The sequence below is a fragment of the Anopheles aquasalis genome, chromosome 2, assembly GCF_943734665.1.
Source record: "Anopheles aquasalis chromosome 2, idAnoAquaMG_Q_19, whole genome shotgun sequence".
Classification (NCBI taxonomy): domain Eukaryota; kingdom Metazoa; phylum Arthropoda; class Insecta; order Diptera; family Culicidae; genus Anopheles; species Anopheles aquasalis.
In genome coordinates, this window is record NC_064877.1 from 15,192,501 (window position 1) to 15,205,000 (window position 12,500).

General features: G+C 51.8%; 6 protein-coding genes across 13 annotated transcripts in view; 4 read left to right on the forward strand and 2 right to left on the reverse strand.

Annotated features, from left to right (window-relative positions):
• Positions 1 to 825, reverse strand: part of LOC126572905 (venom protease-like) — a 2,953-nt gene extending 2,128 nt beyond the window's left edge. The window contains exons 1-2 of the mRNA XM_050232618.1: positions 684 to 825; positions 1 to 598 (exon numbers count right to left, since the gene is read on the reverse strand). The exon at positions 1 to 598 is cut by the window's left edge and continues 93 nt beyond it. Of these exons, the coding sequence (XP_050088575.1) occupies positions 1 to 598; positions 684 to 753 (668 nt within the window). The 5' untranslated portion in view covers positions 754 to 825. The remainder of the gene's footprint in view (positions 599 to 683) is intronic.
• Positions 826 to 2,137: 1,312 nt separating this feature from the next.
• Positions 2,138 to 3,736, forward strand: LOC126569152 (45 kDa calcium-binding protein). Its single transcript, XM_050226062.1, has 2 exons — positions 2,138 to 2,845; positions 2,908 to 3,736. The coding sequence occupies exons 1-2, from the start codon at positions 2,601 to 2,603 to the stop codon at positions 3,656 to 3,658; spliced, it is 996 nt and encodes a 331-aa protein (XP_050082019.1). The 5' UTR covers positions 2,138 to 2,600; the 3' UTR covers positions 3,659 to 3,736.
• A 243-nt stretch (positions 3,737 to 3,979) lies between these two features.
• LOC126570938 (U11/U12 small nuclear ribonucleoprotein 48 kDa protein-like) lies at positions 3,980 to 4,980 on the forward strand. Its single transcript, XM_050229086.1, has 3 exons — positions 3,980 to 4,214; positions 4,281 to 4,494; positions 4,569 to 4,980. Exons 1-3 carry the CDS (start codon positions 3,986 to 3,988, stop codon positions 4,978 to 4,980), a joined length of 855 nt encoding a protein of 284 aa, XP_050085043.1. The 5' UTR covers positions 3,980 to 3,985.
• Positions 4,853 to 6,399, reverse strand: LOC126570937 (3-oxoacyl-[acyl-carrier-protein] synthase, mitochondrial). The gene has a single exon (XM_050229085.1). The coding sequence runs from the start codon at positions 6,369 to 6,371 to the stop codon at positions 4,998 to 5,000; it is 1,374 nt and encodes a 457-aa protein (XP_050085042.1). The 5' UTR covers positions 6,372 to 6,399; the 3' UTR covers positions 4,853 to 4,997.
• A 166-nt stretch (positions 6,400 to 6,565) lies between these two features.
• Positions 6,566 to 7,530, forward strand: LOC126570939 (ribosomal RNA small subunit methyltransferase NEP1). The gene is made up of 3 exons (XM_050229088.1): positions 6,566 to 6,789; positions 6,855 to 7,098; positions 7,172 to 7,530. Exons 1-3 carry the CDS (start codon positions 6,643 to 6,645, stop codon positions 7,495 to 7,497), a joined length of 717 nt encoding a protein of 238 aa, XP_050085045.1. The 5' UTR covers positions 6,566 to 6,642; the 3' UTR covers positions 7,498 to 7,530.
• Positions 7,531 to 7,632: 102 nt separating this feature from the next.
• The window catches only part of LOC126570936 (homeotic protein female sterile-like), a 21,304-nt gene continuing 16,436 nt past the window's right edge, over positions 7,633 to 12,500 (forward strand). For 2 of the 8 annotated variants that reach the window (XM_050229076.1, XM_050229078.1), the window contains exon 1: positions 11,210 to 12,500. This exon is cut by the window's right edge and continues 48 nt beyond it. In XM_050229076.1, coding sequence (XP_050085033.1) covers positions 12,438 to 12,500 — 63 coding nt within the window. In that variant the 5' untranslated portion in view covers positions 11,210 to 12,437. Of the gene's footprint in view, positions 8,631 to 9,012; positions 9,124 to 9,808; positions 9,841 to 10,044; positions 10,064 to 10,488; positions 10,566 to 11,209 lie in introns of those variants that run through there. The other 6 variants (XM_050229080.1, XM_050229081.1, XM_050229079.1 and 3 more) reach the window with 6 other exon arrangements.

Genomic DNA, 12,500 nt, shown 5'->3' on the forward strand with positions numbered 1-12,500 from the left:
TCGTAGCCTACCAGTGCCATCCAGGGCCAACCGTGCAGGGCAGCCGGTACACCACCAACGACACGGTTGTGCTCGACATCGCTAAGACCGCAGCCGGTTTCCAGGGTCGGTAGAACCGCCGGTTTGTCGAACTTTGGCTCACTGCTAAGCCGCGTTTGCAGGATAATCGGTGTCGTTGTGCGAATGGTAGTTACGCGGACAGTCGTGGTAGGCGCGGTGGTTGTGGTCCTTTGTGTGGTGGTCTGTTTCGGAGTCGTCGAAACACCGGAACTGCACGGTACCACACGGCCCTTGGCGTCCGTACACTCCAATCCGACGTTTGCTCGGGGTGTCGTTGTTCTCGGTGAGCCCTGGGTGGTCTGCGCGTTAGCTGGAGCCTGGGGTCTGATGACCGGGTTATCTGCACTAACCGGTGGTGTCGTAGCCTGATAACCATTCGAACAGCATACGCTTCCGATGCCTAAAAAGTTCTGACATCCACGCTGTGATCCACCGAAAAGGCTAAAGGGATTGATGTTCAGCTGGAACGACGAGGGACATGATGTGATGCTTCTGCACACACCGGACGCTCCGTTCGAGTTGTAGCATGGCTGTCCATCTGCAATACAATGCATTTTTTTTGCGCTTCAGTACAGGATTAACAATCGATTGAAGGTTTGCTCATCACTCGAACGACCGCAGACCTTGGCAAAGCACCTGAAGAACCAGCGTCAGTATAACCAGAACTAGTCCTATCTGGCCGGGGCACCACATTTCCTCAATATTTAACCGATCAGACTAACGGCAAAGAACGGAACAAACGCGCCAACCAACGGTCAAGAATTCACCTCAACTTCTGCCCGTGGCTGGAATGGAACTGCCAACAAATCACGTTTCGGAGTGGATCTTCTTCCACTGCTCTACCAGGTCCGGGGGTGGATAAAACTAGCAGGACCAGTTTTTTTCGCCAATGACCGCTCGAGATAGCCCGTTCGTGCATGTCGGTTGCTGCTTGGTTTTGACTTTTTCTTTTTTATCAAATGCTCTTTTCGCAATCCGTGATTCTTGACCTCTTGCCTCCGGGGATTCCTCGCCGCTCTAGGGTCATTAGAAGCAAAACCGAAGCCAAACGTGTTTGTCTTTCCTGGCAGCCTTCGGAATTGCTTACTTTATTGTGTGTTTTGTCTGAGTATTACAAACACCAAAATTGACAATTTATCGAATGCGTAGCGGCTCCTTTTCTTCAGCAAGATCGACAACAAATGTGTGGTCAGTGTGGGGGGATACCGAGGATGCCACAAATGAGAAAACGGAACTGCCTTAATCTTTGAAAGAATGGCATTTAAAAATGAACATATTCATAGCCATTAAATGTTCAGCATTTTCGTTTTGTTTCAGTCGTTTGTTTAACGATAACCTTGGAAGAAGGACACAAAACACGTCGTTTTAAATTAAAATTTGAATCCTTATCTACCGTTGATAAGAGTTGAATGTAATTATTCAGGAATATAATTTAACAGAGGACAAGACAGCGGTATCTAAAATGCCTAAGATCTCTTGAAGCTCAAAAAGTATGTTAAAAGTATTTTTTCTGTGACGCCATTGATTCCATAAGAACTGAACCGATGACCTGGGAGACCGTTCGTTGGATGTAACACCTGAAGCAGGTTTTAATTTATTCCTATCAATTTACGAGTAAGTTATACAATCGTCACAGGATCTTACTTCAAGTCCTTTAAAAAACCAATGCTCGTATTCAATTTTAAACCATTTGCATCTACCAAGTCTTTCTCTCACACGTGTCCAGTATCCTCGTGCACCTTCAGAGCATAGTTTCAATTATGTTTCCCCAAACATAAGCTTTAGCTCTCCATCAAACTCTCTCTCTCTCTCTCTCTCTCTCACTTCATGGAGTACAAGCTCCCCTTCGTCTAGACCTTTGGGGCAGAGATTGCTCGTTATACTCTCCGCGTAACCTCCGTTTGTGATGCGGATTTCTTGCCGACCTAGCTCCACCAATCGTTCCTCGGAGTCTCTTTCTCTCGAGCAATCGTCTGCAGGTTTTGTTTTGATTACTCTGTAGTGTTTCGCTTTCGGTTTTGCGGTCATCCCCCCTTTCAGGAGGGGGCGCGGCTCGAGCCTCCGATCCAGTAAATGCCATGCCAACGGGGTTGTTAGTGCATGCGTCGAACGAGCACGTTTCGTAGGAATCGTTCGCTCGCTCGCTGTGGTGCGAGATTTCTCTCGGGAGTCTGTGGAGAGCCAGATGTCCCAAGTCCCACTGCTGTAACCCGGGATCCGCCATTCCTTCCGTTTGTACCAAAGTGAAGTAAACGAGTTACTTGACTGCCTTGCCTAGTGATTATAGTTAACTGTGCGATTGGAATTGAGAGAATAGCAAGTGATAAAATGTGATTTGTTTGCGATTGGAGTTGATAGCACGCTGTATGCCACGCTAGCAGGAAATGGGTACCGCGTTCACCGTTCAATGACGACGCTGTTGTCGACGACCGTGGCGAGCCATACTTTCACATTTCGTCGATCCGCTACGCTGCTGGCGGAAAGTGAAAACCTGTAGCGACCATCGCCCGGAAGAACCCGGTTGCTGTATTGCTCTACCGATGGCGAAGTCTGGTTCAAAGTTCTTACGTAATAGCCCGCGATGGTCCACGCTTTGTCCCGTGCTGCTGTACGTCCTGTTCATCCTGTGTATCCTGCTGTTGGTGTTTTCGTCGCAGCAAAGCAAAGGTTCAACCGCAAAGTATAAGCCGCCCATTCGCGTGGACGAAGGTGACGCTCCATCACCCTTAGTATACAGAAAGTTAGAAGAAAGCGTAGTGAATGAACTAACCACCGCCTTTACGAGGTAAGTGATCGAATAAACGGACCAGGAGGTTTCTATAATTAAGCATTACCATGTCCTTTTAGGGCTGATACCAATGCGGACAAGTTTCTAACCGTCCAGGAGCTGGCAAAGTATATCAACTTCAAAATCCGAGAGCACATCGACGATGCCATCCGTACGAATCCGACCATGTTCGTCGAGATCGATCACGATCCGAGAGATGGGTTGGTCAGCTGGGAGGAATACCAGATGTACTGGATGCGCGAGAAGGGCATCGACGGTGATAGCCACATGAAGAAGAGCGTCTTCGATAAGCTAGATCGCCGGGTGAAAGAATCGATCGCACGTGACAAAGCACTGTGGATGGAAGCGGCCCGTACCGATCCACTAAGTCTCACGCTGGATGAATTCCTTTCGTTCCGTCACCCGGAGTCCAGCACCGTCAATCTGCTCAACCTGGTCGACGATATCCTGCGCCAGTTCGATGTGGACGGAGATGACCACCTGACGGTGGAAGAATTTTCCGACGTCCAGACGACGGATCTGGGCGAAGGGAAAAAGTTCATTTTGTCACAAAATGTGCGCGAAAGGAAGGAGGAATTCACGAAGGTGATCGACCGGAACCGGGACGGCAAAGCGGACCGCGGGGAGCTACTGTCCTACGTTGATCCGCGGCATCCACGGTACGCCATACAGGAGGCATCGACGCTGTTCTCGCTCGCCGATGCCAATAACGATAAGAAGCTCTCTATGAACGAGATACTGGCCAAATCTGCAATATTCATGTCATCCAAAATGGTGCATACGGGAGAGAGTTTCCATGATGAATTTTAAAGTAATGTTTTTAGAGTAAAACAACAGCAAGGATTTGTAAGGATGACAATCATCCAAAAAGTGATGCATATCTGTGAAATAAATCTGTTTTTTTTTTTACCTCTCGCAGCAGTATATAACCCTTTTTCAGAGGATTATGAAGGACTAGCGCCAGGAAAGAAAAATGTGGACCAAAAACTGTTGATTTCTGGACTAAATTTAAAATCCTAATATGCTTTTAAATATACGCATTTTACTGTTAACAAAACTTAACGAAACAGCCCGTTCGGTAAACAAAACATAATTCTGGCGGTTTCAAGGATCTGGCCGGTGAAAAACAAGCGAAAAATGGACCGGAAGGAAGTAATCCAGAGTTTGAAAAGCTTTATCGACGATGCAGAAAGTAGGATCACTTCCATTCTGGAATCGTACGGCTGGACAAAAGAAAATATTCTTCAAACAACCGTCACGAGTCAACGCGATGCGAACCGCCAGGTAGAGGACAGTAAAGCACCCGCTGATGAAGAGTTTCTCCCGTCCAGCTATCCTGCAGATAGTCCATATTCGATCCATATGGGTAAGTAACGAGCATTTGCTCACCTTCCTTTGCTTTCTTTTATCACAAATCATTTGGTGCCGACAGATACCGTCAAGCAGGCCGAGGCGATACTGGAAGACTTTTACCAGAATCCTGCCCTCGAGCTAGGCGTGCCTTTGGAAGATATTTGCTCACGCAATCCACCATCGAATCTTGCCGAGCTACAGAGAGATTTTACGCGCGAGGAACGATTATCATTGTATCGACATGCAGTCGAGAATACTCGCAAAATGCCGGAAGTGCAAGACATCGTTATAAAGTGAGTGAAGTTGGATTATCGTCACTGTAACATTTCCTAATTGTATTTTTCCGATTTTGATCCCTACAAAACAGCTACAACAATGGAGACTCTTCTTCCGGTGGAAGGGGAACTGCGACGCTAACAGAGCTAGCAGCTATTGAACGAGATGCTCGTCGCCGTAACCTCAAGCATCGAGTGGCCAAAAATCCGCTAACATACACAGAAAAAATCCGACAATTGATTCACCTTCAATCGGAAACGTTGGCAAAGCATTTTCACCAAACGAATCCAAAACCAGACGCAGAAGAGACTACCAAACGGAGGAAGCGAACGCACAGGGAACGATCACGGTCGAGATCCGCGGACAGAGCTCGGAGTAAAAAGAAGGCTAAAAAGCGAGACCGAAGTCGATCACGGTCCAGACACAAGAAGCGGAAACGCCAATCCCCATCTAGCTCTCTAGAACGGAAGACCAAGAAACACAAGAAGAAACACGATCGATAGAATGCCTAACTGCCCCTTTATTCTTGGTATTCACCGATGCAAAGGCACGCGTTGGTTCCACCGAAGCCGAAGGAATTTTTCAGTGCCACTCGTCGCCGTCCGTCGTCCCATGGTTCGGAATTTTTAGCCACGAACCGTAGTCCAGCCATATCATCCGTGATGCTACCGAGATTGACCGTTGGTGGAAGCACACCGTGACGGCAGGCCAACACTGTGAACATGGCCTCCAGGTTACCGGCAGCCCCCAGTAGATGTCCGTGGGCACCCTTTGTCGAGGAAACGGCAACCTTATCCGCATGGTCACCGAATAGAGTACGAATAGAGCGGGCCTCGATGGCATCCCCGATGGGTGTGGAAGTGGCGTGCGCGTTTATGTAGCCCACCTCGCCGATGGTAAGATTGGCATCGTTTAGGGCACGTGTCATCGCTAACTTTGCACCCGTACCGTCCTCTCTCGGTGCCGTCAAGTGCGAAGCATCACCAGACAATCCGTAGCCAAGTATTTCACCCTGTATCGGTGCCCCGCGGCTTCGTGCATGCTCCAGTTCCTCTAGGACAAAGATAGCTGAACCTTCGCCCATCACAAATCCATCACGATGCTCATCGAACGGTCGCGAGGAAGCCGTTGGATCATCGTTGAACGCTGTACTGAGGGCTCGCAGTCGGCAGAAGCCGGCGATGGCCAGTGGATTGATACAGGCCTCGGCTCCACCGCAAACCATCACGTCTGCATCACCGTTACGGATGAACCGGAAAGCGTCCCCGATCGAATGGGCTCCCGTGGCGCAGGCAGTCGATACGGCGTGATTTGGACCTCGGAAGCCATACTTGATGCTCAACTGTCCTGCCGGCATGTTCGGTAGAATCCGGGGCACGAAGAACGGGCTCACCCGGTTGTAGCCTTTCTTTAACGCTTCGTTGGTTTCGCAAATGTCCTGCAAATCCACCATGCCCATTCCGACGGCTACACCCGTACGCTGACACGCAATCTCGTCCTCGACGGACGGGGTCCAGGAGGCCGCCGTCAACGCTTCCTTCGCGGCTAGCAACGCAAATGCCGTACTGCGGGCCATCGTCTTCAGTTCGCTCTTTGGGAAGCTCTGCTCGAGATCAACATCCTGCTTATCGATCGTGGCCGCCACACGACAGGGTAGCTTTTCGTACGCATCCCCGATCAGACGGCCTACCTTGGATTGACCGGACAGGATCGTTTGCCATGCCGTCGTTACATTACATCCGACCGGAGACACCACGCCGAGACCCGTGATGACGACTCGCCGTCGCCGATCTTTCGTGTGTTGGGTTTGCAGTGACCGGTGCTGTTGCCTTATCAAGGCCGCGATGTGCCTCCGGACACAGTGCATCGAATTTAGTCCTTGGCCTTTGATCATCGTTTTGTGAAGTGCCACGAACTGGTGACCTTGAGACCAAACTGTTCACTTTTTTACTCCGTGTGGTGCAGTGAATTAATTTAGCAAAACAATTTTGAACAACCGCGAAGGATTGAGTAAATTCTGCATTACCGATTTGATAACATTTTCGTTGTAGAACGTAAACAAACGGATTCGTCAAGTTTTACGTTGACGTCATTTCGGACCAAAACACGTGCAGGAGTCGGTTTGCGTTCGCGGCTGTTACTAAGTTTGTTGTTCTTGCCGGGAAATGGGAAATAAAAGAAAACTGGGCGATGGCGAGGGAAACGACGCTGAATACGATCTTCCCTCTAAACATATGAACAAAACCCGTATCAAAGCGAACGAACGGAGGTTGGTCATTATCCTGGAAGGAGCACAACTGGAAACGGTGAAGGTGAGATCGCTTCCGAACTAACCGGCACAGCACGCAAAGCTCCAACACAGCTTGTATCGTTCTAGGTAGGACAATCGTTCGAGTTGCTGAACTGTGACGATCATCTGAATATCCTGAAGAAGAACAAGCGAGATCCGGGCAGTTGCCGACCAGATATCACGCACCAGTCGTTGCTCATGCTGATGGACTCTCCGCTGAATCGAGCGGGGCTGTTGCAGGTGTTTGTCAAAACGGAACGTAATGTCCTTATCGAAATCGATCCGCAGACGAGAATACCGCGTACCTTTAGAAGATTTGCCGGCCTTATGGGTAAGCGCACGATCGAGTCTCCCGGACTACGGGTAGAGCTTTGCTATAACCAGCAGTTTCGATTTGATTTCAGTTCAACTACTGCACAAATTTTCAATCAAAGCGGCCGACTCGCAGAAGAAGCTGATGCGAGTGGTGAAGAACCCGGTCAGCGATCATCTGCCGGTAGGATGCCGTAAGCTGGCCATGTCCTTTAGCGCCAAGAAGGTGTCGCATCCGAAGGAGTTGGTACCGGAGAAGGATGAGCCGGTGGCGCTGGTCGTGGGTGCTTTCGCGCATGGTAACTTGAATCTGGACTACACAGAGGATGTGGTATCGATCAGCAACTATCCGCTATCGGCGGCGTTGGCCTGTACGAAGCTGTGCTCCGCGTTTGAGGAAGCCTGGGGAATAGTATGAATAAAGTGCACTCGTTCGCACACCTTTCCAGTACCACCAGACTCGTTATTCTGGTCAGATTTTCCGAGGTTCCATCATCGACCGATTTGATCCAGCATGATTTCGTCCATCCCGCGGACCCGGCAAACAAAAACGATCCGGCGGTAACTTCGGGGAAACGCAGCGGCTGTGCTTTGCTGCTGGGGCAGAATCGACGAACGAGAGCGAAAATCGACGAGTCGCTACAGTGTGTTTTGTGGAACGGTTTTGGTGAAAATTTTAGATGTTTCTCGAACAACCCTAGACGGATTACCCGATAAACGGTGAATATTGTTCCGGGGGTGGTTCTGGGCATGGTTTTCGTTGTGGGAGCGGGTCGGTCGTGGCGTAAACCCTAGGATTCGATCGGGTCGAGTGGTGCTAGGTGGAGAAAACCTTGAACGGCCGTCGCCCTCATAGTCTGGCAGATCCCGGGCTGGGTGAAGGGGGTGTGGGAGGGACCAGTTCCGATTCGTGCGAGAAGACGAAGAAGTGGTGCTGTTGCTCATTGAATAAAACATCTAAAAAGGAGTAAAAAGGAAAACTCCAAAAGTCCAGCCTGTTTTCGTTTTGTGTTTATTTTCTGTGTCTGTGTCCCCCTGTTCCTTGGAGGCGACCGGAGGACACAACGAGAGTGCAAGAAGAAGAAGAGGAGGAAGGAAGCGAGGGCGGGCCATGAAGGCGACTGCTTCCGCTTTCTAGGCGCAGAGACCGCCGCCTCTGTGCATGCGTGTTGTGTGTGTGCCGTACGCCAGGCCAGCCTTCCCTCGTGCGTGTACATATACAAAACTTCTCTGTGTACGTGTATGTGTGTCGTGTTGTGTGTTCCTTGTTGGTTGACGGACGGACGGACGAGCGAGAGAGAGAGAGGTAGGCTTTGGTCGTCGTTGTCGTTGGGCAGCCATTTTGTTTTCCGAGTCGATGTGCTCCGGTTCACTGGCGCGAACAAGAGCCCTGAACATCGCTGTGTGAGGCCCAATAAAAACCAATCAACCAGCATCGTCCGTCATCGTCGTCCGCACCACGGAATACGGCAGCGAAATGCTGAAATCATCGGTTGCAGGGTTTTAGATCATCGCTGTAAGAACACAACGACGACGACAGCGACGGCGAAGGTCAGTCCATCGACTTGTCGGCGGCCTTGTGGAAAATTATCGCCCGGGGTAGGCGGGTGGCAGGAAGACAGGTTCCCGGCGATTCACACCCAAGTGGTGCGTGCGGTTTCCGGCGGTAAAAGCCTGTTCGAGTGGGGTTCGCGGCCCCGTTCGGTTCGGTGGAACCACATCATGCGTGCGGGCCTTGCGACGGGTTGCTGACTTGCACAAAGCCCCATCACCAACACAACAGCAGCCACTCGGCGCCGCCGCCGCCGCCTGGATCCGGCGGCTGCTGCTGCTGCATGAACCTTGGGTAGCATTTGAGCGCCGTCGCCGCCAAAAGCGAACAGGAGTGAAAGAGCCAACGGTATATAGCATGCGCGAAAGAGAGCACCGGAGGGTCGCGGCGCGCGCTAGTGAAGCTCCTGCCGTTTTCACGAGTGGCTTGTGTGTGGTACTTGGCCCGTGTTTTTCATCAAGATTCATGTGGAAATTTGCACTGAAAACACAGGTAAATGGGCACAATCGGTTCGCAACGGCCAGTGGTTGCCCATTTCGATGGAGTACAGTCCGACGGAGCAGTCGAGCGGCGCGAAAAATCCGTTCGAAAAATGGTTCCAAATCCCCGCACCGAATGCGCGAACGCGCGCCGCCCGCCATATTTGGGTGGAGGATGGGAAGTAAAAAAAACGGCACGGGATTCCCTCGGACCATTTTTCGAGGGCGTCAGCGTTTGCTCTGTGCAGGGTGGCGTCACGATCGGCGTTACTGCGCCGCGAATTTCATCCGCAGAGTTCCCCCGGACGGAAAGTGCGAGCGGAAAAAAAGGTGGCCGTCACTAGGCGGAAGAGGAGGCTGCGAACGAGCGACCGAACAGACCACCACACACAAGCACCAGCGGCGACGGCAGTGCGGTCTGCTGCTGCTGGTCTCGACGGCGGCCTACGTGAGAAGCAGGCCGCTTTCTTTCTTTCTTCCTCCATCGCCACACCATGGGTGACATGAAAAAAAGGCAAACGAAAAGGCACCATGGTTGTGTGCGTGTACACAAGATGACTGGTGTGTGGTACGTGAGATTTTGACGGTTGGCACCCAACTGCCGCCGTCCTCTTTGCAGCCGCTTCATTCGCCGCTGGGCGGCTGATAGTTTTCGAAAAGAGAGAGGCATGCAGGCAAGGCAGACCGCGATGGATGGAACGTTCTGGATGCTTGCGGCTTACCCGCCGCGGTACGGAAAAACCGTAAATATGCAGTGCAGCAGCGCATCCTGCACGATCGACGATGCGCTGCTTCGACGGTGGTCTAATTCAGCCAGGCTGCTTCGATGGATGTACCGCTTTTTGATATGTTATATAAGATTTATTAGAGGATCTGTTACAACACTCGTGCTCATGGCCCTGAGGGACAGACCAATGTAGAGCACTTGGAGCATGGAAACCGCGCGCTACTTAGTGAGTCACGTTTTTCGGTCGGAAGAGCTCGCGGAAGCGCGTGGTGTAGTCGGGCGGGCGTACAAAGTATTGCGATAAGACCTCACCGCCCCCGTACCCTTCTCCTAAGTTGTGCCTGGAGGAGAAACACCGTTTTGTTATTTTCCATTGGCTGCTGCTGCAGCTCTGTTGCTGATAACTCGTTCAGCAGCAGCAGCAGCCTCGCGCAGTTCGAACGCTTGTTGCGTAGAAGGATGTATGCGGGATATATACAAAACAAAATCATCGTCGATGGCATCGTGTCTTCGAGTTGACTTTACCGAGAATCCCGGGGTTGCTTTGATTTCGGTGGGACCGAGGATATCTACCGGGAGCTATTTGCTAAAGTATTCCCGTTTGGTTTCTAACCACCTTTTCTCTCTCTCCCTCTCTGCCCCTCGGTACAGGTTTCTGCAAAACTGTAACGGGATTTGTGATGGTACTCAGCTGACTGGGCAGACATCCCTTGGTACCTCCCTTAACGGTAAGTATGGGATGACCGCGCTGAAGAAGAAAGGAGAAAGATTGGCCACATTTTTCATAACCGGTGCGATGCGAATGACGAGGGATCCTTGTTTCCAAGAGAAACGAGACACTGTCGGAATCTGGCGGCTGTAACACGGGCCACCGTCCGCCGTCGCCCCGGCATGGATGGATGGTTGCTGCTGTTGGTGAAAGGTGTGCTGCGATGGACTACCGGAAGCGCAAGATGGTAATACCCCGTGGGGGGAAGGAGGGAAAGCGATGAAAAGTGTGTCGAAATGGTGGCTACGTGCCGCGAGAACATGTGCAGGGCACCCCGGATGGCGCGCGTGATGCTTTTGTGAGGCTTGGATTCGGTGGGAGTAATGCTACCCCAGAGCCAGTGTGTGTGTGCGTGCGTGCGTGCGTGCGGGTGTTGAAAAGTGCGTCCATCGCTGTTGGGTAAAAGCGGGAATTCGATGAGCACGAATTTCGAACACCCCTCCTGGCGGTGCGCAGCAGCAGCAGCAGCAGCAGGCGCGAATGACGTAAAATGAGTGCCGGTCGGTGTGTTGGTGAACAATTTTCTGCCGTGGTGGTAGTGTGGCAACCGTGAGCGTGAGTTGGTGTGAGCGCCGTCGGTGAACCGACGGAGTGGCGAACGAGAAAAAGACGCCACCACGAACACTCTCGCTGGCTGGGGCGGCCGATGACGAATTTTGCGACCCACAAATTGTGCTCTTAACGGGGTAAAAATGGTGCAGTTCCGGCCAAATTCGTGCGTAAAGTGTAGCCCGGTGTCCCGGTGACGCGTGGTGCGTGGAGTACAGCCGTTCCGAACGAAATTCGGCGCGAAATCACCAGTTATCCGCGTAGATCTTGACCTTGAGTGGACGTTGATCTCGGCCGCCGCCGCCGCCGTCATCGTCGTCATCGTAGCCACCATCACCGCTCCCTCCGTGAACGGGTTCCGGGTGTGCTGTGTGTAGGGGATGCGTTTCGTGTACGTGCGTGCGTGTGTGTATCTCGCTGGATCCTGCTGCTGCACAGAAGAAGAAACTTTATTCGCGCCTCGCGACCACCATCGTCGTCGTCGTCGTTCAGTTATCCAGTTTTTTTTTGCAGCAGCAGCTGAATAATAGTGCGCGCCCTTCTTCTCAGTAGAACGGCATCTCTTCCCTTCTCCCTCTTTCTACCTGGCGGCGAAAGGAGCGCACACAATCGCTCTCTCTCTCGCTCTCGCTCTTTCTCACTCTCGCTCGCACAGCCGACTCGCTCTGCGCCAGACAAGCATCGATTCGCTTGCTCGAGATCGGCGCGACGCTCCGTCGGCAGACAACGACGACTGCGACGGCGGTGGCAGCGGCGGGACAGGTTTTAAAGTGTCATCAAGCCAACAGGAGGAGGGTGGCAGGGTAGAAAGACTGGACTGGACATCTTCTGTCTGGGGAGGGGCGGTACGAGGAGGAGAAGAGGCAGCGAAAGGAATTGCATAGCGTCGTACGCGCGCGCTTTACCTGCTTCTTGGTGGCGGCCTGCTGCGCTGCACCCCTTTCGGTGGCCGCTGTGTGTATACGCGCGCGCGTGTGTGTGAGCGTGAGCGTTGTAAAGGAGTGCATTCACAAAATGGATAATCGAATCGTTTTCGGGATTACAATTATTGGCAGACGGCGCCGTCGCCGCGCGAATTGCGATTTTTGGGTGACGTATTTCGCGTGAAGTTGATTTTCTACTGGCATCGTGGTTGGCCGTGTGCTGTGCAAACATAGACCGGTGCGTGCTCTCGATCAAAGTGACCCCTCTGAGTTTGGTGGCATTTTAAGAATGTTCCGTGTTCGGTGTTGTGTATTACCATCCAAAGCTTCCCGCGTTGGCACCGAGTTTGTTATGAAAAATGTGGCATGAAAACTATTACGATCTGTGCGCTAACGAAGAATTCGGTTTCAGGCTTAGTCCC